Source organism: Neofelis nebulosa, chromosome 8 (genome assembly GCF_028018385.1).
Source record: "Neofelis nebulosa isolate mNeoNeb1 chromosome 8, mNeoNeb1.pri, whole genome shotgun sequence".
NCBI classification, from domain to species: domain Eukaryota; kingdom Metazoa; phylum Chordata; class Mammalia; order Carnivora; family Felidae; genus Neofelis; species Neofelis nebulosa.
The window spans coordinates 81,146,475-81,168,940 of NC_080789.1; the positions used below are offsets into that span (position 1 = coordinate 81,146,475).

At 37.9% G+C, this 22,466-nt stretch overlaps 1 protein-coding gene across 11 annotated transcripts in view; it reads right to left on the reverse strand.

The window, feature by feature from the left end:
- The window catches only part of CCDC91 (coiled-coil domain containing 91), a 353,160-nt gene extending 330,726 nt beyond the window's left edge, over positions 1–22,434 (reverse strand). For 3 of the 11 annotated variants that reach the window (XM_058743235.1, XM_058743221.1, XM_058743220.1), the window contains exons 1-2: positions 22,271–22,434; positions 20,487–20,555 (exon numbers count right to left, since the gene is read on the reverse strand). Coding sequence is in view for 1 of the 11 variants with exons in the window: in XM_058743221.1 (XP_058599204.1) it covers positions 20,487–20,493 (7 nt within the window). In the remaining 10 variants the exon portion in view is untranslated. Of the gene's footprint in view, positions 1–20,486; positions 20,556–21,725; positions 22,029–22,270 lie in introns of those variants that run through there. The other 8 variants (XM_058743233.1, XM_058743225.1, XM_058743224.1 and 5 more) reach the window with 6 other exon arrangements.
- Between the last annotated feature and the right edge of the window lie 32 nt (positions 22,435–22,466).

Below are 22,466 nucleotides of genomic sequence, written 5' to 3' on the forward strand. Positions count from 1 at the left end.
CTTGTTAATCTACTTACACTACTTAAATGTGTCTCTAATTCTGAGGTCTTAGCCTTGATTTCTAAGAGGTTTACTATAAATTCTCCTTATACAGGACTTATCATCTAAAGTATTTTATTATTTTTTTCAGCTCCCCTCTATATTGTCATTTTTTAAATAGATTATACTCTTGGGGTATCTATGTGGCTCTGTCAGTTGAGCATCCGACTTCAGCTCAGGTCATGATCTCACAGTTTGTCAGTCGAGCCCCACATCAGGCTCTGTGCTAACAGCTGAGAGCCTGCAGCCTGCTTCAGATCCTGTGTCTCCCTCTCTCTCTTTCTGCCCCTCCCCGACTTATGCTCAGACTCTCTCTCAAAAATGAATAAACATTTTTTTAAAAATTTAAATAGATTATACCATTTTTCTTTTTTTTTTTTTAAATGTTTATTTATTTATTTTTGAGAGAGGGAGAGAAACTGCACAAGGAGAGGAGGGGCAGAGAGAGAAAGGGAGACACAGAATCTGAAGCAGGCTCCAGGCTTCAAGCTATCAGCACAGAGCCTGATGCAGGGCTGGAATCCACAAACCATGAGATCATGACCTGAGCTGAAGTTGGGAGTTCAACTGACTGAGCCATCCGGGTACCCCTACATTCAAGTTGGCTTTTGGATACTATAAGGAATAAAGGTAATTTCTTAAGTAAACTACAAGGCAATTCTTCTTGAGATATATAGTGGTAAGATGATCATACAGTATTTAAATTTTTTAATAGCCCCATTTTTGACATTCCACTAAGCCAAAGACAACCTGTTGGTTGTACTGGGAGAAAAATATATATATATTCTTTTTTTTTTTTTTTTTTACTTTTATGGTGAGTATACTAGTCAGAGTCCTTCAGATAAATATAAAGTAAAACCTTGGTTTACAAGCATAATTCATTCCGGACCACACTTGTAATCCAAAGCACTTGTATATCAAAGTTAATTTCCCCATAAGAAATAATGAAAACTCAGATGATTCGTTCCACAACCCAAAAATACTCATATAAAAATGATTAAGATACTATAATACAAAATAATAAATACAAAATATAAAGAAAAATAAATTAACCTGCACTTACCTTTGAAAACCTTCTGTGGCTAGTGTGAAGGAGACAAGAGAGAGGTGGGTTATTATGCAGATGTCTTTCACTATCACTAACAAAATCACTGCTATCTATTGGCTCAATGGAATCTTTTTCTTTTCGTGCAACTTTAACAAAGAACCTATCCAAGGACACTTGCTTTTGCCTACTTTTGAGGATTTCATAGAAATGTGACACTGCATTGACAATCACCCACAATCCCACAGTGAGCAAAAAAGAGAAGAGCCATCAGCTCAGTTATGATCATGTGACATTCAGGGTCACATACCATGCACTACAAGACATCACTCATTTATCAAGTTATTATTAGAAATGTTTGCAAATCTTGTGGAACACTCATCTTGCCGAACACACACGGAACACGTTACTTGGAACACTGGCAGAACAAGTTACTTGCAATCCAAGGTTTTACTGTATATATGAAGAGAGACAGGGAGAAATAAGATTAAAAGAACTGGCTTATGAGGTTATACAGGCTGAGGAGTCCCAAGATCTATAGTTGGCAAGCTGGAGACCCAGGAGAATCAATGGTGTATTCCAGTCTGTGTCCAAAAGCCTGAGAAGCAGAAGAGCCAATGATGTAAGTTCCAGTCCAAAAGCAGAAGACCAATGTCCCAATTCAGCAATCAGGCAGAGGTTCCCTCCTATTCAGCTTTTTCTTCTGTTCAGGTCTTTAATTGATTGGATGAGGGCCATACAGATTAGGAAGGCAATCTACTAATTAAAATGTTAACTTCTGGGGCGCCTGGGTGGCGCAGTCGGTTAAGCGTCCGACTTCAGCCAGGTCACGATCTCGCGGTCCGTGAGTTCGAGCCCCGCGTCAGGCTCTGGGCGGATGGCTCGGAGCCTGGAGCCTGTTTCCGATTCTGTGTCTCCCTCTCTCTCTGCCCCTCCCCCGTTCATGCTCTGTCTCTCTCTGTCCAAAAATAAATAAAAAACGTTGAAAAAAAAAAAAATTAAAAAAAAAAAAAAATGTTAACTTCTTCGGGAAACACCCTCACAGATACACTCAGACGGAGTAAAATTTGATCAAATATCTAGGCACACCATGGTCCTATTAGAAACATAAAATTAACCATCACAAGTCCATCCCTACTCAACTTGGCACCCATACACATCTCCTTAAACCACACTTAATCTCCAAATAAGGACAATAACAAGGTCATAATTAAGCCTAAGATGATACAACTATCCTGTGTACATCCGGAAACACACTAACCTCTTCCCCAGAAGATGAGATAAAGTCCTTGAGAGTGATATTTCCTCTTCTCCTTGATATCCCAAATTTTACATACTATGACATAAAAATGACACCACTTAAAATACTATGTATACAATGTATTTTATGCTACATAAAGAAATGAGAATTTAAAAATATATGTGTGTATATATATTCACACACAAATACATTCATAACAAAAATTTTTTTAATTTTTTTTGATGTTTATTTATTTCTGAGACCGAGAAAGACAGAGCATGAACAGGGGAGGGTCAGAGAGAGGGAGACACAGAATCTGAAGTAGGCTCCAGGCTCCAAGCTGTCAGCACAGAGCCCGATGTGGGGCTCGAACTCACAGACTGTGAGATCATGACCCAAGCCAAAGTCAGACACTTAACCAACTGAGCCACCCAGGCGCCCCTCATAACAAAATTAAAAGGAAATACTCATAACTATTATCGACTTTGTTTCTGTAACTGGTCACATGGTTGTAACTGGTATTTATAATTACCTTATTCCACTACCCATTCTGCATTTCTTTTGCCTTTAGCAAACGCTTCAGTTGGTCATGACTCCCTGATGGGATGACTCAAACCTTCATTCCTGAGGGTCTGGGACATCAGTATTTCTCTCGAACTGGGTTATTTTAGTTTTCCACTGACCTTAATCACAGGGCATGGTAATACTAAGAGACACCCTAAATACCTCCTGTATTTTAGACATACTTTTCTTTACCTCTATTGTGAAGCAGCAGTCCAATTTCTCCCCCAATAGTCAGGATCAGTCACCCAGCCAGTAGTGACTCCCCTCTTTGCCTGTTGATTCAGCGACATGAGGAGTCCAAGTGGCAATGCAGCAGTCTTAACTTCCAATTCAGTGGAATCACTGTAAAAGCATTCCTCCCTTTGGAACTAAAACCCTTAGGCCAGAAGAGCATAAAGCCATGGAAATAGTTACTAAAAATTTTGGTCATGGGCCACTAGAGATAACAGTGAACAGAGCCACTTCCATTCCCACCCATTGATTCCTGAACCTATTACAAATCCCAACTATGGAAGAAACAACATCATATACCACATACTACTAACTCAGAGAATACAACTTCCTTGAGAACCTTACCCCAGTGCTGCAAAGTACTGATGTACCTAGCTAGGGCTGTAAATTAAGTTTTCAAAAGTCCATTCCACCATTCTATCAAGCCAGCTGCTTCAGGATGGTAGGAAACATAAGACCAATCAATTCCATAAGCATGGGCCCATTGCTGTACTGCTTTTGTGCTGAAATAAGTTCCTTAATAAGAAGTAATGCAGTTAGGAATACGATTGTGGTGGATAAGGCATTCCGTAGAGCTCACAGATGGTAGTTTTGGCAGAAGCACTGCATGTAGGGAAGGCAAATCCACATCTAGAGTAAGTGTCTATTCCAGTAAGAACAAATCATTGCCATTTCTATGATGGTAGCAGTCCAATGTAATCAACCTGCCTCCAGTTAGCTGGCTAATCACCCCAGGGAATGGTGTCATATTCAGTGTTTGCCTCTGCTGGTGATGGATTGAGCACTCAGCATTGGTTATAATCAGGCAGGTCTTGATAAGTCAAAGTCTACGTTTCTGAGCCCATGTGTAACCTCCATCTCTGCCCACAGGTCATTTTTATTCATGAGTTCACTGCACAATAACAGGGATGGCTAGGGAAAGAGGCTGTTATCTACAGAATGGGTCATCTTATTAACTTGATTATTAAAATCCTCTTCTGCTGCGGTCACCCTTTGGTGAGCATTCACATGGAACATAAATATTTTCACAATGTTTGTCCAGAGAGGTCTATCTACGTATCTTTTACCCAAATTTCCTTGTCACCAGTTTTTTAATCATGTTCCTCCCAAGTCCCTGACCATCTAGCCAAACCACTGGTCATAACCCACAAAACAGAATACAATCATCTGTCTGGCCACTTCTCCTTCCAAGCAAAGTGCACAACCAGGTGCAATGCTCTAAGTTCTCCCCACTGGAAGAATTTCTCTTCACCTCTGTCCTTCAGGCACGTCCCAGAAAGGGACTGTAGCGGTACAGCTGTCCACTTTCAGGTGGTACCTGCATTTCATGCAGAACCATCTATAAACCATGTCCAAGGCTTTTCTTCCTGTCTGTGGACCTGAGGGAACTTCCCATGAGCCTATAGATACAGTCTTAGAAAAAGAAAATGCTAGCAAAATAGGGACCAAAGGCATTTACGCCCCTTCCTCACGTAACTTACTTGTGTCTTCTGAGCCTGCTCAGGCTTGATCACATACATACTGTTTCTATTTGACTAGAGTGCTGCTGTGCATGCCCAACTTTATGGCTTGCTGGGCCAGATAATTACCCATTCAATAAGCAGCTCAGGTTACATGGTAACTTGATGGCCTCTGCTGAAGCAGATTTGAAGGCCCAGTAGCAGGCCAACAGCTCCTTCTCACAAAGGCATAATTGTCCACAAGAATGGCAGGCTTTGATCTAAAATCCTAAAGACCTGCACTATGATTCACCAATCAGGGCTTGCTCAAGGGTCCAAACAACATCCCTATCTGCCACTGACACCTCAAACACCATTGAATCTGCTGGATTATATGACCCTAGCAACAGAGCAGCTTGCACAGAAACCTGAACCTGTTGCAGGGCCTTCTCTTGTTCTGGGCCACACTCAAAACTCGTGCTTTCTTGAGTCACTCGGTCAATGAGTCAGAATAACACACCCAAATGAGGAATACACTGCCTCCAAAATCCAAAGAGGTCTACTAGGGATTGTGCCTCTTTCTTGGGTGTAGAAAGGGCCAGATACAATAATTCACCTTTCAACTTAAAAGGGATATCTACAGGGGCACCTGGGTGACTCCATCAGCTAAGCATCCAACTTCAGCTCAGGTCATGATCTCACATTTCATGGGTGTGAGCCCCGTGTTGGGCTCTGTGCTGACAGCTCTGAGCCTGGAGCCTGCTTTGGATTCTGTGTCTCCCTCTCTCTCTGCCCCTCTCCCACTCGCACTCTGTCTCTCTCAAAAATAAATAAACATTTAAAAAAACTTTTTTTAAAGAAAGGGTATCTACACATACACAATACCACTAGACCCCTAGAAATTTCACTCAGACAGAAGGCCCCTGAACTTTTATCAGGTTAATTTCCTATGCTCTGACACTCAAATGTCTTACTAATCAGTCTATAGTTGCTGCTTCATGCTCATTAGGTCCAATCAAGATAATGCCATCAATTTAATTCACAAATGCGGTATTTTATGGAAGTAAAAGGAGACTCCTTTTCTATGCAAACAGATCTATGCAAACTATCTTATAACACTGGACTTCAGACTTGATATATTCCTGAAGACAGTGAAGATGTATTTTAGACCTTGCCAGCTGAAAGCAAACTGCTTCTGTTGGACCTTGCTGACAAGGATGGAAAAAAAGGCATTGTCAGATCAACAGCTACATATCAGGTACCTGGGGATAATTTGCTCTAGCAGTAAAACCCTATCTGTTAAAGCAGCTGCAACTGGAATCATCATTTGGTTATAAGCCTACAACAATCCACTGTTAACCTCCAAGCCCCATCTGTCTTCTGCACTGGGCAAGATGAATGGGGATGCACACACAATGAGTGGGGATGTGCCAGAAATCACCATCCCAGCATGTTTCAATTATTTGATGGTGGCACCAATCTCTGCAATCTCCCCAGTAATGAGATATTGCTTTTGGTGTACTATTCTCCTAGGTAGAGGCAGTTCTATTTGGCCTTCTATTTGGCCTCCCTTAGTGTTCACTCCACTACTCAAGGAACTAAAATGGGGATTCTCCAACTGCTGAGTATATCAATTCTAATTATGCATTCTGAAATTGGGGAAATAACCAATGGATGGACTTGGAGACCCTTTGTGAGACAGATCTAAGCTAAAACTTCATTCATCACCTGACGCCCATGTGTCCCTATTCTGTTGGTAGACCACAAGGACAATTTGGGTCTCCTGGAATTAGTGTTAGTTCAGAGCCAGTGTCCAGTAGTTCCAAAAGGTCTAATTATCTCTCTCCCCAGTGCGCAATTTCCCTGGTAGAGGGCCACAGGTCCCTTTGGGGAAAACTTGAAGAAAAACTGACAGTATAAATTTTTGGCCATATACCAGGGTCTTTCCTTAAGGGGACGCTGCCATCCGTTCATTCAAGGGGTTCTGGATCTATAAATATTTAAGTCTAAGAATTGATTGAAGGGTAATGACTCTTTGTTTTTATGATTCAGGCTAGATTTTTATTCACCTGAACTAGAACTTCTCTATTTATACAAATCAAGTAAGAATTTAGAAGCATTCCTACCTATTTCACCAGGAACACCACAATCAAGCAGCCAACATCACTAGTCTAGATGAAACAGACTATTTTAATTGCTGCTTTGATTCTGCTGTCCAAACCATGCTCACCTTACCTTTGGCAGTTGAGTACCACTACTTGGCCCGTACCACCTTGGAATTCATTTACTCCCATTGCACTTAGGTTTCCCAATTCAGTGACTGCATTCTAAGGCCTAGCCTATACATAACAGTAATCACAGAGCTCAAGGATGCCAGGGACCTCTCACAACATATTTCTCTTAGTACTGGTTAAAGGTATCTCTTCTAGACCCTTTTAGTCTCGGTGAGTAGGTCTTAAATGACAAATCCACTCTAACATCCCAATCTCCAAGTCTACTGAAGCCTACCTTTGGTCCATATTCACCATTCCCACGCATATTCCCTGGATTCCCTGGGAAGTGTCCATTCCCATGCATATTCCCTGGATTTCTGTCTATAATCAGAAAACTCAAGTAGTTCTTTTGGAGTATAGCACATTTCCTCATGAGTCACACTTTAAACCTCACTTTTAGAGGCCTGCTGGGATTTGAATCTAGTTACAGATCTAGAAGCAAAGAGGGGTTGGTAGAGGCCGGTCTAAGGAAATCAGTTTTTTTTCTCAACATAATACTTATTTTTTTTAATTTACATCCAAATTAGTTAGCACATAGTGAAACAACGATTTCAGTAGATTCCTTAATGCCCCTTACCCATTTAGCCCATCCTCCCTCCCACACCCCTCCAGTAACCCTCTGTTTGTTCTCTCTGTTATGAGTCTCTTATGTTTTGTCCCCCTCCCTGTTTTTATATCATTTTTGTTTCCATTCCTTTATGTTCATCTGTTTTGTCTCTTAAAGTCCTCATATGAGTGAAGTCATATGATATTTGTCTTTCTCTGACTAATTTCACTTAGCATAATATCCTCCAGTTCCATCCACGTAGTTGCAAATAGCAATTTTATTCTTTTTGATTGCCATATATACACCACATCTTCTTTATCCATTCATCTATCGATGGACATTTAGGCTCTTTCCATACTTTAGCTATTGTTGATAGTACTGCTATAAACATTGGGGTGCATGTGTCCCTTCGAAACAGCACACCTGTAACACTTGGATAAATACCTAGTAGTGCAATTGCTGGGTTGTAGGGTAATTCTATTTTTAATTTTTTGAGGAACCTCCATACTGTTTTCCAGAGTGGCTGCACCAGCTTGCATTGCCACCAACAATGCAAAAGAGATCCTCTTTCTCCGCATCCTCGCCAACATCTGTTGTTGCCCCAGTTGTTAATGTTAGCCATTCTGACAGATGTGAGGTGTATCTCCTAGTGGTTTTGATTTGTATTTCCCTGATGATGAGTGATGTTGAGCATTTTTTCAGGTGTCGGTTGGCCATCTGGATGTCTTCTTTGGAGAAGTGTCTATTCGTGTCTTTTGCCCATTTCTTCACTGGATTATTTGTTTTTTGAGTGTTGGGTTTGGTAAATTCTTTATAGATTTTGGATACTAACCCTTTATCTGATATGACCTTTGCAAATATCTTCTCCTATTCTGTAGGTTGCCTTTTAGTTTTGCTGATTGTTCACTTTGCAGTGCAGAAGCTTTTTATTTTGATGAGGTCCCAGAATCAGCATTTTCTTACAATGGCAATTGCCTCAGGGGAGGCCATTACAGCTCCCTTAGGCAATTCAGAATGAATCCCCTCAGACTTCAAACAGAGGTGGAGAAGTCATTCCTACTGGGGAATAAGAAAAAAGCTCCCAACAGATGGGGAGGTCACCAACAATGAAGGGGGGGGGGGGGGGGGGGGTGGCGCACTCCTCCTGGCAAAGAAAGAATACTCATCAAAACGGGGGGCTCAATGTCTCCAGCTTCATCGGGGTCTTCCCACATGTCCCTGATCAAATTTCAGAAGCCCATACCTTCCCAATCTATATCCTCACTACAATGTATTAGCTTATATTACTCTCAACTAGTTGACTGTGAGGTTCTTGAAGACCAAGTGGCATTTATTTCTGTATCCTTCAGTAGCTACTATAGGTACCTGAAATATAGTCAGGGCTCAATAAAGATTTCTACTGAACTGAATTTTGCTTCTCAACGTATCTCAGTTGTCCATTATTTTAACTTTTATAAGCTCCATTTTGACAATTATTAAGTCCTTGTTTATGTATTTATCAGAGGTCTGCTAATTAAGCCCTTTAACTGAAATAGACTTGTTTATCGAGGGAAACACATAAAAGACTCATTTGCTCACTTTTTTCCATGATGATATAAAACTTGTTCTAACCACTAATTTTAATTTCTTCTCCAATTTAAAGTACCAGTATCATCATCAAGATAATTTTTTTTAAATCTGATCCTAACTTTAGTATGAATTACCTGTAATTTTTTCACTACCAAACTTACTAAGTAACTGAGTAAAAATTTATCTATGAAAGACTTTTAATGCTTACACAAATTCCTCCAGAAAAACATAATAAAATATGTGTGTTAATGAAAAAAAAAACCAATACTCATGTCTGAAACACACTTAAAGTTCTCCTTCCCTTTACAATTGGCTATATCCCTAACAAACCTGACCCCTTATGAGCAATATTTGAAGGACTTTCTCTCTTCACCATTTTAACTAAAAATCTAAGGCTTTCCCATAAGGCAATCTAGGCACTACCAACATTTTTTATATGCCATATTGTCAGAATCCTACAGAAATGTCAACTCATGCTATTCCTCTATGAGTAAATATAAAATCAAGTCCAAAAAATGCTAGCTATTGGGTGATGGCACTGACACTATTTTTATTTACTAAGTTCATTTAATAACATATACTTCTTTAACTGTGTACAAATGTCTTTGGTTGGTGTTTTGTATTTTACATTAACTAGATACCACAGAAGAATTAACTATACTTCTAGAAACACATTTTATCACCTTCAACAACTTTATGTTGCTGCCTCTGGCAGCAATATACAGCACCCAAGCATGGGATATCTGTCTGGTAATAACTAAGTAAATAAATACCTGGCCCAAAATTACACAGGATTCAAACATAGTAAGAGAAATAAAAGAAAAAAGAGAGATACACCTTGGAAATACCTAACCTGACACTCTCCTGTGAAAAACTTAGTAATATTAAGCAGGTCCTTCATATCCTTAAATTCATGACGAGTATGACAACTTGAAATTACTTGTTTTGGGAATTCTGATTGGTGAAATATGGCATTACTTCTCAAAGAAATGTCCGTATGCTTCACTGCAAAAAAAATAAATGCACCTCAGGACAGACTAATGTAAATATAAAAAAGCATCTCTAGTAACATTTACAAATAGTGGCAAACCATTTATGTCTTCTTCAAATTCAAAGGTGATGCAAATTAAGTAAAATACAAAAACTCACATATGTTTACTTTCTAAGAACCCAAAGATATAATACAACTACATTTTAACCCCATGTTCCTATCAATTGAAGATAACAATCATCCCAATCTCTTCTATAGCACTGGAAATAATATTCCCAATGATGACTCTCAGGTACTGTAAGATGCTAAGCCAGTCAGCTCAATGCTTGGGGACAGGACAGGGAAGAAAAGAATTCAGTTACCTTGGATTACTAAGGCATTCAAATCCACAAGTTAAAGTATAAGAGATTCTCACCAAAGCAAAAAATACTTGGCTTCTGGTGGGCTTTCTTTACTAGGAAATCTTATTAACCAGAAAATCCAATTTCTCCAAGTAATATGTTACAGCACTGCACATAGTAAGTATTCAATAAACGCTTCTTTACTTTCCCCTTCCAGCATAATTGTTTTGACAATTCAATGACCTTTTTAATTATAATGCACAAGACCTGTTTCCTCCATTTAATACCCAATTATAAAAGATGAAATAGCATAATATAACAGATAATAATGCTCAGAGACCACACAAGACAAAGAATACAGAATTTACAGAGTTCTCCAAGTCATTAAACAGGCAAACAGCAATAATACCAACAACAAACAGCAAAAATAACAAACCCTGTAAGGAGAATCTGATATCCAAAATTTCCATGTCATATATATTATACATTTTTAACATACAATACACTTATGGATCATCTAATATATAATATGTAATTACATACACTATATATCTATAATTTTTAATATCTAGTTTTCAACAGAAAGTATGAGATATGCAAAGAAACAAAAAAAGTATAGCTCATATACGGGAGGGAAAGGGCAGTCAATAGAAATTACTCCTGAGGAAACCCAGACATTGTACTTACTAGACAAAGATATCAATATCAACTACTTTATATGTGTTCGTTGATATAGTCTCAAATTACCAAAGAAAACCATGCCTAAATAACTAAAGGATATTATGACAACAATGTCTCACAAAATGGAGAATATTAATGAAAAGACAGTAATCACAGAAATGAAACAACAAAAAAAAATCTGTAGTTAAAAAGTACACCAACTGAAATGAAAAATTTACCAAAAGATCTCAACAGCATGTTTGAGCTGACAGAAGAATTACTGAACCTGAAGATAGATCATTTGATATCATCCAGTCTGAAGAACAGAAAGAAAAAAAAAATGAAGAAAATGAACAGAGCATCAAAGATCTGTGTAAAACCAGCAGGCATACCAACATATGCATATGCATAATGAGAGCACCAGAAAGAAAGGAGAGAAAAAAAAAGGGGGGGGGGGGGGCACAGGCAGAAAGAATATTTGAAGAAATCGGGCTATGGAAGTCTACAAATTTGATGAAAAAATTACTTTACACATCCAAGAAGTTCAACAATTCCAATTAGGATAAATGTGAAGAGATCCACACTTCAATATATCATAACCAAACTTTCAAATGCCAAAGACAAAGAGAATCTTGGAAGTAGCAAGAGAGAAGCAACTCATCACATACAAGGAATCCAAGAAAAGATTTTTAATCTGATTTCTTATAAGCAACCATGAAGGCCTGATGGCAGTAGGACGACACATTCAAAGTGCTGAAAGAAAAAGACTGCCAACCAAGAATTCTATATTCAGCAAAACTAATATTCAAAAATGAAGAAATTAAGACATACCCAAATGAATAAAAACAGAGAGAACTCATCACCAGCAGTTCTTATCTATGAGAAATACTAAAGGGAGTCCTAAAGGCTGAAATGAAAGGATAATAGATAATACTTGAACCTACATAAAGAAATAAAGAACACCAGTAAAGATAACTACATAGGTAAATATAAAAAACAGTACAAAGGTATATTTGTTCGTAATTCTTTTTTTTCTCATATCTGATTTAAAAGACAACTGCACAAAACAAATACTACAAATCTGAGTTGACAGGCATACAGTGTAGAAAGAAGTAAGTTGTGCAACAGTAGCAAAAAGAAGGGGAGGAAATAGAACTATATTATAGATTAAGCTAGTATTAATCCAAACAGACACCAAACAGACTATTATAAATTAACATATTGCTTATAATCCCCAAGGCTACTGCTAAGAAAATAACTCAAAAAAATACATAGTAAAAGAAACAAAGGAATTAAAACGGCACATTAGAAAATATCTATTTAACAAAAAAGAAAGCAATAGTAATACAGGAATTAAGGAACCAAAAAAATAAATAACCCATTAAGACATACAGAAAACGAATAGTAAAATGACAAGCATAAGTCCTATCTTACCAGTAACTATATTAAATGCACAAGGGTTAATAAAAACTCTAATTAGAAGGCAAAAATTGGAAGAATGGATAAAAAATATGATCCAATCAGGTACTGTTTACAAGAGACATGCCTGAGATTCAAAGACACAAGTAAAATCATATACACCAATAATATATTGGGGTAACTAAGTAACTTCATAAACAGAATAGTATACTATCAACAATCTGAAGTGTGGAGCATCCGTTTCTAAAACCTATAAGTCAGTTAAGATCTGATTTTCATTCATCCAACAATTATTTAATAAAAACCAACCATGCTCTACTGAAGAATATAATGATCAATACAGCCACTTAGATTAGTAAAGAAAATATCAATATATAATGTAAACTACAATAAAAGTTTAAAAGTGTTGAAATCTCATGCCCATCCCCATGCTTTCATCTCCTTGGATGCCTTGGCTCCTTCAGAATGTCTTATGTATATCAGCTCCCTCATTCATCATTTATTTTCCCTTTGTTCATTAACTCAACAAATACTAACTAACACCTATGATGTTCAAGGCACCTGTAAGGTGCTAAAGATATAATGGTAAGCAAAATTGGCCCTTGCCGTCAAGTCTGGCAAAGAGAGAGAAATAAGCTTAAAAATACATGCAACCACATAGTGTTGCAAAGATTGAGGGAAGAAAGGAATCTGAACTTCTCTGGAAGGTCAGTTAAGGTTTTCTCACAGGCAGAAACCTTGAGTACTTGCATCCAAAGCCAGAATGAGTAGGAGGCATTTCCAGTTAAATATGGAGTACTGAACATCCATGTTTACCACCATTCTCTTCTAAACTCCCACTAAAATGACAAATATATGAATAGACAATTCACAGAATTATCCATGTGACTAATAAGTATGTGGAAAATGGTCAATCTCACTAGTAATCAGGGACAGAAATAAAATATGTGGAAAAACGGTCAATCTCACTAGTAATCAGGGACAAAGATATGTTAGTGACAATGAGATTTATATCTACCAGATTAGCAAAAAATGCAAAAGTAATTATACCAAGTATTGGCAAGGATGGAGAGCCGTACTCTCAGATATTAATATTAAGAGTAATAATTGGAACAATGACTTGGGAGAATAATCTAGTAATACTTAACTTGAAGATGTTCTTATAGTAAGAACCAGCAAATTCTATGACAGAACCTAGAAAAATTCATGTGCATCAGAGAAGGTGAAGAAAAAAATTCATTGCCATGTTGTTTAAAATAGCAAAAAGAGGGGCGCCTGGGTGGCGCAGTCGGTTAAGCGTCCGACTTCAGCCAGGTCACGATCTCGCGGTCCGTGAGTTCGAGCCCCGCGTCAGGCTCTGGGCTGATGGCTCGGAGCCTGGAGCCTGTTTCCGATTCTGTGTCTCCCGCTCTCTCTGCCCCTCCCCCGTTCATGCTCTGTCTCTCTCTGTCCCAAAAATAAATAAAAAATGTTGAAAAAAAAATTTAAAAAAATAAAAATAAAAAAAAAAATAAAATAGCAAAAAGAAAAAAAAAGTAATAACCTAGAAGTCCATTTAGAGAAAGGAAATTGATTAATAATTAGTAAAAGTCATACAACACGATAAATCAATGAACATGAATAAACTAGTGTTATATGTATCAACATAGATAAATTTCAAAATGTATTGTTGAATAAACAAAGGAGGTGGCAGCAAAATACACAAAATATGACACCATTTTAATGAATTTTTTTAAAAAGACATCACACGTACTTCTTATGGATACACAACCACAGTGAAGTTAAAAAGGCATGTAAGAAATTATAAACTACAACTTCAGAATAGTGCTACAGTTTGGACAAGGAGAGAAGAGGATGGGTTCAAGGGTGTAAATTATAGCAATAGTAATTATTCCTTTTTAAAAATATGAAGCAAAAGGCAATGTCAATATGAGAAAAAATGAGTGGTGAGTACACTTGGATATTAATTAAATGAGTTAATTATTTGTAAAATCTTTAAAACAGTGCCCAGAATCTGCAAGCACCATATAAGTGGATACAAAAATATATGCAGTATTATTACCCTAAAGGTTTGAAATATTTAATTAAAAAATTTCATAGACCTCCTATCTCACACAATTAACAAACGTTAACTCAAAATAGATCAATGACCAAAATAAAACAGCTAAAACTACAAAACTCATAGAAGAAAACATAGGGGCAAATCTTCATGACCTTCATTTGGCAATGGATTCTTAGGTATGACACCAGAAGCACAGGCAACAAAAGAAAAACTTACTAAATTGAATTTAATCAAAATTTAAAAGTTTTTTGTATCAAAGAACATTATCAAGAAAGGGAAAAGGCAATCTACAGAATGGGAGAAAACATTTGCAAATCATATATCTAATAAGGGTCTAGTACCCAGAATACATAAAGAACTCTCAGGAGCACCTGGGTGGCTCAGTCAGTTGAGTGTCCAACTAAGGTTCAGGTCATGATCCCAGCATTGTGGGATGGAGCCCTACATAAGGCTCTGTGCTGAGCTGAGTGTGGAGCTCGTTTAAAATTCTCTCTCTCTCTCTCTCTGCCCCCTTCCCCACTCGCATGCGCTCTCCAATATATATAAAAAATTTTAAAAAGGAACTCTTAAAACTCGACAACAAAAAGACAACCCAATTTCAAAATAAGCAAAAGAAGTTAATAAACACTTCTTTAAGATACAAAAATAACCAAAAGACACTTTAAACTGCTCAATATTATCATTAGGGAAATACAAATTAAAACCACAATGAGGTAGCAGTTTACACCCACTGAGATGGCCATAACCAAAGAGAAAAAAGGAAAATACCAAGTGTTGACGAAGATGTGGAGAATTGGAATCCTCATACATTGCTGGTAGGAATACAATATATACAGCCACGTGGGAAAACAGCTTAGCAATTCCTCAAAATGATAAACGCAGAATTACCACATTATGCAGCAATTTCACTCTTACATATACGCCCAACAAAATTGAATACAAGTACCCAAACAAATACTGGTATACAAGTGTTCATTGCAGCACTATTCACAATAGTGAATCAACACAATAGCAAAAAGGTGGGGAAATCCAAATGTCCATAAACAGATGAATGGATAAACAAAGCGTGCTAAGTGCTATATATTATACATACAACAAATTATTCAGGCATAAAAAGAAATGGAATAGTAATAAAACATAGATGAACCACAAAAACATTATGCTAAGTGGATGAAATCAGACACAAAAGGCTACACATTATATGATTTCATTTATATGAAATATCCAAAACACAGGTGAATCCATAGAGAAAGCAGATTGTGTTTGCTAGGGGCTGGGGAAAAGGGAAAATGGGAATGACTGCTTAATGGGTGCTGGGTTTCCTTCTGGGGTGATGAAAATATTTTGGAACCAGATACAGTTCCACAAAATTGTGAATGTACTAAATGCCACTAATTATACACTTTAAAATGATTACTTTTATGTTATGTAAGTTTCACCTCAATAAAAAAAATAATCAAAAAGAAGTGTTTTAAAAAATGTTTGAAAGTGTCCAGGGGCAGTACTTGCTACATTACCAATACTTAAAAATAGTGGTTACTATTACTGCCATTACATATATCACAATATATCATTGCAGTAATTGGTCCATAAACACAGGTAGTCCCTATGATACCTGTGATATTGACATAACTGCTTCAATTCCAGTATCTTAACCTGTAAAATTCATTTTCTTACTACAACTTTGTATACTTCTATTTGTACTACCCTATCATTCCTACCGAACCTGTTATTCACCCCTATTGAAATTTCTAGTATCCCAAACCACTCATTATTCTCTCAGCCTATCAATAACTCCTCCTTTCTAACTCCCAACTTTCTGTTAATAATGCTAAAGCTTTTGTCTTGATTTCTTCCTTGATCACTCTTTATCCTTCTAAATGCCTCTGTTTCTTTTCCATGATTAACATCGTGTGTTATACACCAATACATACACTCAATACATTCAATAGGTAATAGACAAACCTACCCAGGGGCCAATGTTTGGGCTTCTCAATTGAGACTAATCAATCTGAGGAATAGAAAGAAAAAGAAATGAAAAGTGAACAGATCCTCAGACACCTGTAGGAAACCATCAAGCATGCCAACATAAAAACTATGGCAGTTCCAGAAGAGACAAAGGGGCAAAAAGAATACTGCAAGAAATAATGACCAAAAACTACCCTAAGTTTACTTCCCAAAGTATACTTCCCAAAGTACACACACAAACACACGTACACACACACACACACACACACGCACACACACGCACAGTTCATCAATAGATACCTTCTGGAATACTTTAAGTGGGGGAAAAAGGTATATGCTGGTTAAAGAATCAGATCCACCTTATAATTCCCAATTTACCACCTAAACAATCTGCTAAATTATTTTGCTCAGATGAAAGTAACTATGATGATAATATCCATGGTCCTGCTATGTGAAAGAAAAATCATCTAAAAATTTCATGTATATGCTGCCTCACTTGTTCATAAGATTTTCTACTCCTAAGTACTTTGTAGGAATCACACCATAAAACATTTTGCAATCTGACTAGATTCTAAGTGCTCAGAGGACTTCTCATCAACCATATGGAAATCACTTTGTATGTGCATGACTGCGACACTGAGAATAACCCTGTGGCATTTCTTACCTCTCCTATTTATAACAAGAGAAGCAAGATCAGTAACACCTAAATTTGGAACTATAGAAAATAAAACTCAGTACACCAATGAAGATAAAGTCTCCTACAAAAGGTTCTTGCAACAAAAGGTACTATACAAGTATCCTTAACTAATATGACTGTGGAAAAAAATCACATATACTAAATAAGCAGGAGATATTTTACACCATTCACTTTAAGCAGAAACTAGTCCTAAAAAGAAATTAATAAAATATACCTCTTCTGCATAACAGACAAAATAAGTAACTTAAAATATCTAAATGTCTCATGAAAACCATCAGCAGTTAATAAACACTGTTTTCCCATTCAGCATAATAGAAAATAAATCTTCATTTCAATTTGTCCTGTGATTCAAATGGGTGGCCCATTTAATGCCATTCAGGTTTCATAGGCTTATTTTCAATTTTTCATGTCCAATGTGGGCAAACTGTTGGAATGAAAGGTATAACCTCATGTTAAGTTGTCTTTATTAAATCCATAATTAAAATAATGATACTCTCACTTTTACCAACTATCTTTAATGATGTCTACACATGTAGACATGTAGTTTTTTTTTTTAATGTTTTTATTTATTTTTGAGAGAGAGACAGAGTGCGAGCAGAGGAGGGGCAGAGAGCGAGGGAGACAGAATCCGAAGCAGGCTCCAGGCTCTGAGCTGTCAGCACAGAGCCCGTTGTGGGGCTGGAACTCACTGAACACGAGATCATGACCTGAGCCAAAGTCAGTCACCTGAGCCACCCAGGTGCCCTTACCCATGTACTTTTCTAGTAATATTCATGTGAGTCCCTATCAGTGAAGCACATCCACAGATTAATGGATCTTACATAATACTGCAACACTATCCTTACCACAATGGTAGAAGTTCTGAATTCTCATAATACAAAAGTAAAGTATCTTGAAATGATCGTGCAGATCGTGCAAATCTTACCACAAGGTTGGACACAACATAAAAGGCAATTTGGCTGGCCTCTGCATTAGCTAGGCCTTCTTTTGGTAGGAGATGCACATGGTCAATGATAACAAGGCTGGCAAAGGGGGAAAAAAGTCAGTCTTCCCCAAATAGCAGGAAAAAGTGACTTCATGCTTTACAAAACAGTGGTTACTTAGTTCATATAGTTACTCTATATGACAACAATGTGTTGGGCTGAGTTATGTAAATACCAAAACGGACATACCCTTCTAAGGAAAACCACTTCGATAGAATTATTACATGCTGCATTTTAAAGTGAATAACATTAACTCTGCTCTTCATCTATTAAACCTGTAATTTTAAAAAATGCTTCCCATTTCAAAATTTTAAAAATTATATCCTTTGCTAGTAATATTAAATATATCCCTAATTCTTTAAGTAGGATTATACGTCCTATAGCTAACACTCTTTGTAAAAGTAAAAAAAAAGAGGGTACAGGTAAAGAATGTCTAACTAATTTAAAATTTAAAAATATACAAAGACATAAATTTGGATAAACATTTTACAAGTGACTGATACCATCTCATGTTGAGTTATTAATTTGCTTAATGAGTTTATTCTAAGCACCAAAATTAAAACAGATTCAGAATAAACACAAGATACACAAAACAATTACAAGAACTCAGTATTGGTAGTATAGCATATGAATAAAAGAAAATTCAGGAAGACTTGTTATCAAACCCCTGCTCTACGACTTACTATTAATGCAACCTTGGATAAATTTGCTCACTTGTATGAGACTCAATTTCTCTGGCTATGAAGTGGGAAAAATACTACGTACCTCGAAAGGTACTGGGTGGAATTCAAGAAAACAACAGACAAGGAGTTTTTAGAAACTCTGCATATGCAACTATATAATGCTAGGCTCAAAGATTTCCATAATTCTTATCAAAAGAACATGAAAAGTATTTCACACTACACTAAACGCATCCAGAATTCTATCTAGATTATTGGCAGCAAAAAAACAATGTATGCAGAAAAGCTGTTCAATCATTTTAGACTCTAAACCTATAAAAGAAATGGTTTGAACTAGATAAAATATAAGGTACTCTGAGTTTCTAAACTTCTAGGATTCTATCTTAAAGTGATGCCCAGAAAGTCAATATGTCGACTACCACATTTTGCTCCAAAATTTATTATGATAAATAACCCAGAGGACAAATTCTAAGAATATCAAATAAAACAAAGAGGCAGTGTATATTAAGAATCTGAAGAGAGGTGTCTGGGTGGCTCAGCCAGTTAAGTCAGTTAAGCCAACCCTTGATTTTGGCTCTGGTCCTTATCTCACAGGTTTGAGCCAGGAGTAAGGTTCTGCACTGACAGGGCAGAGCTTGCTTGGGATTCACTCTCTCTCTCTATCTAACCCCTCCCCCACTCTCATAAACACAGGTGCTCTCTCAAAAAATAAACTTTAAAAAAAATCTTACCAGAGTTATGCACAAAAATGTTTAATGTTAATTCTAATGGGGAAAGCTTAACTATAAATCAAGAACTTACAAATCAAGTTCTCAAAAAATTCATGATGTAGTGAGCACTTACAATGTAATGCTACTGAAAAGAGAAAAATATAAAACAATATTTACAATTTTGTTTTTAAAATGTTTTCAGAAGAAAAAGACCAAAAGAAAAACCAGCAAAATGTTTGCAGAACTTATTTCATGTTAACAGAAATGGGTTAGCGTTTTTTTCTTCATAGGATTCTTTATTTCCCAATTTTCTACTATAATCTACTATGATTTCCACAATGAAAAAAAATACAATATTCATCCATGCTAAAATAGCAAACTAGAGGCTAACAAAACTTCCCCTATCTGATGAAAACTGTTTACAAAAAACCTAGAGCTAACTATTTAATGGTGAAAGACTACATGCCTTACCTACTAAGATAAAAAAACAAGGCAAGGATGCCTACTCATACTTGTCCTATTCAACATCATACTGGAGGTTCTGGCCAGTGCAATCAGACAAGAAAATAAAATACAGCTGACCCTTGAACAACTCAAGGGTTAGAGGCACCAACCCTCTCACTGTCAAAGATCCACATATAACATTCGACCTAATGATGATTTTAATTGTAAATTATACCTCAATAAACCTAAATTTCAAAGGACACAGGACATGCCCTTTTGAAAATTACACATCAAATTAAATGAGCTACCTCCAGTTCACTGGGTTTGGGGGTGGGGGTAAGACAGTGAGGAAACCAAAAAATCCTTAGAAATATTGCAAACAAAAAAATTAATTTACCATCAAGATTTATCAATAAGAACAGATACTGATACAAAGAATTAATCTAAAAAGAGTTGCCTTTTTTATTAAGCACTGTTTGAACAGAAAATAACAAAATTTGATTAGCTTACAAGACCAAAGGTCACAAGCAACAGGTTGATAAAGGAACATTGTGATTATGAGCCAGAATTCAGAAACAACTTACCTAACATTTCACTTGCAATTTACTAATGGAAATGGTCTCATCCAGCCCAATGCACTGCCACCCCAACTTCTATTAAGAGAAATACAATAAACTTTCAAATAGCTTTCTTTATTTGTAACAATCCTATATACTTTATAAGTCATGTATGTACAAGCTAGGGGTGCCTCTTACTTGGCAAATTCCTATTTATCCATTTAACCTTCAGATCAGCTCATTAGTAACCATCGTTCTTTCTTTCTTTCTTTTTCTTTCTTTACTGTCACTAATAATAAAGTGCTGTCCTGTCACTAAAAAAATAAGTAAGTGCTGTCCCTCTCTGATGACTCTGCAGTTTCTTTTTTCTGGTGTATTAAAATGATTACAAAAGCTCTAAAAAGTTTTGAGCTGATTGATCCAATAAGAAGATACATTTTCCCATGTAATAAAAGAGGTAAATTTTAACTTTCATCACTTTGTTTTATGTTTATTCCATTTGGCTTATACTGTTGCTAGGAAACCAATTCATAATAAGATTTCCAAGCACACAGAACAACCCTAGCCAGCCAACTTTGTAACCAGGGCAATTGGCGACCACACAATTTACTGGCTAGCCAGCACCACACAGGTGCGCTCTCCCTGGCATCCCCCTTGCTCCATTTACCTAACAGGTACAGTAAGTACAGCCAATTCCTTCATTGCAACAGAAATTGTAGCACAGGGCAAATGGGATGATTAGAAGTGTAGAACTTTCTGATGTCAGAGAACAAAGTGAATCTATTGTCACTCCCTGTGGTCCCACCCAACCAAATATTCTGGGTATTTTGTCTTAAATTGTACGGTGAAATGTTAGCCCAACCCAATCACTCCACCAGGCAGCATTCAAACTACTCCCAAAAGCCATCACCAACTACCGCCCGGATAAATATTTGGAGAGGATGGTGGTATCAGTATCTTCACAGTTCAGAAGGGAAGGGAAGTAAAAGAGTCGGAATTCTTAAGGGGACGCTGAGTCACCTAAAGCTGTGGCCAGGATTTCACCCTCCAGGAAATCAGGCTCTGCCCCAACTCGCATCATGGAAGCAAGTAAAAGCAGCAGCAACACCATCCTACCAAAAAAACATCCAGCTCTACTTTTAATAGGGTTACCACTCCTTAAAGTGAAGCCAGAAATAGATTTCATGTCCAAAGCTTTCCACCACAGTATACAACTTGGGCAGACGGAAGAAACATCTTTATTGTGGGGAAAGGGGGCGCACTTACAGGGATGATGGATGCCTCACCACTTGGAAAGTTACTGGCTCCTGCCGTAACCTCAAAATGCCCCTTGTATGGCAACATGTGGCCCAGAGTATCTATAAGGTAATGTGGCTGACAGGTGTTATAAAGCTTTTACACCGGTGTACACAACGAAGCAGAGGGGAAACATAAATCAGGCGCCATCGGTGAAAACTTGGCAAGGATCTAAGTCTCTGTTCGGTGGGAGCTTCGGTGACACAATAATCACGTGCACTTGTCCGTAGACGTTCGGAAATACTGGATTCTGGAATGTACAAGGGCTGAAACCTGCCGGCAGAGCAAGTACCGGTTGGCACTCAGGGCCGAGGCAGCAGGGATCCGTTCCAGCCCGAAGCAGGTCACACCTCCAACTCCCGGTCCCGGCCACCTCGGAGGGGAGAGGCCGGAGCTAGCGAGAGGCGGAAGCCGGGCCGCGTTCCTCGCCCGCGCCCAAGCCGCCTCGGGCGCGCCCCCGTCTCACGCGGCCCCGGCCCCCCAGACCCAGGCCCGGAAGGCGAGCTTCCATTTACCTGCTCCCCGCTCTGGCTCCCGCCGCCGCCGCCTCCGCGCCGCTCACCCAAACTGCCAGGTGAGCCACCCCAGCAGACGGCCCCGCAAGCGCACACCCGGGGCACGACCCCAAACCCGTCGTGGGGGAACGCGACCCCAGCCACACAAGTTGGGATAGCCCACGCACCACCCGGCTTCAAGCACCTCTGCCCCCGG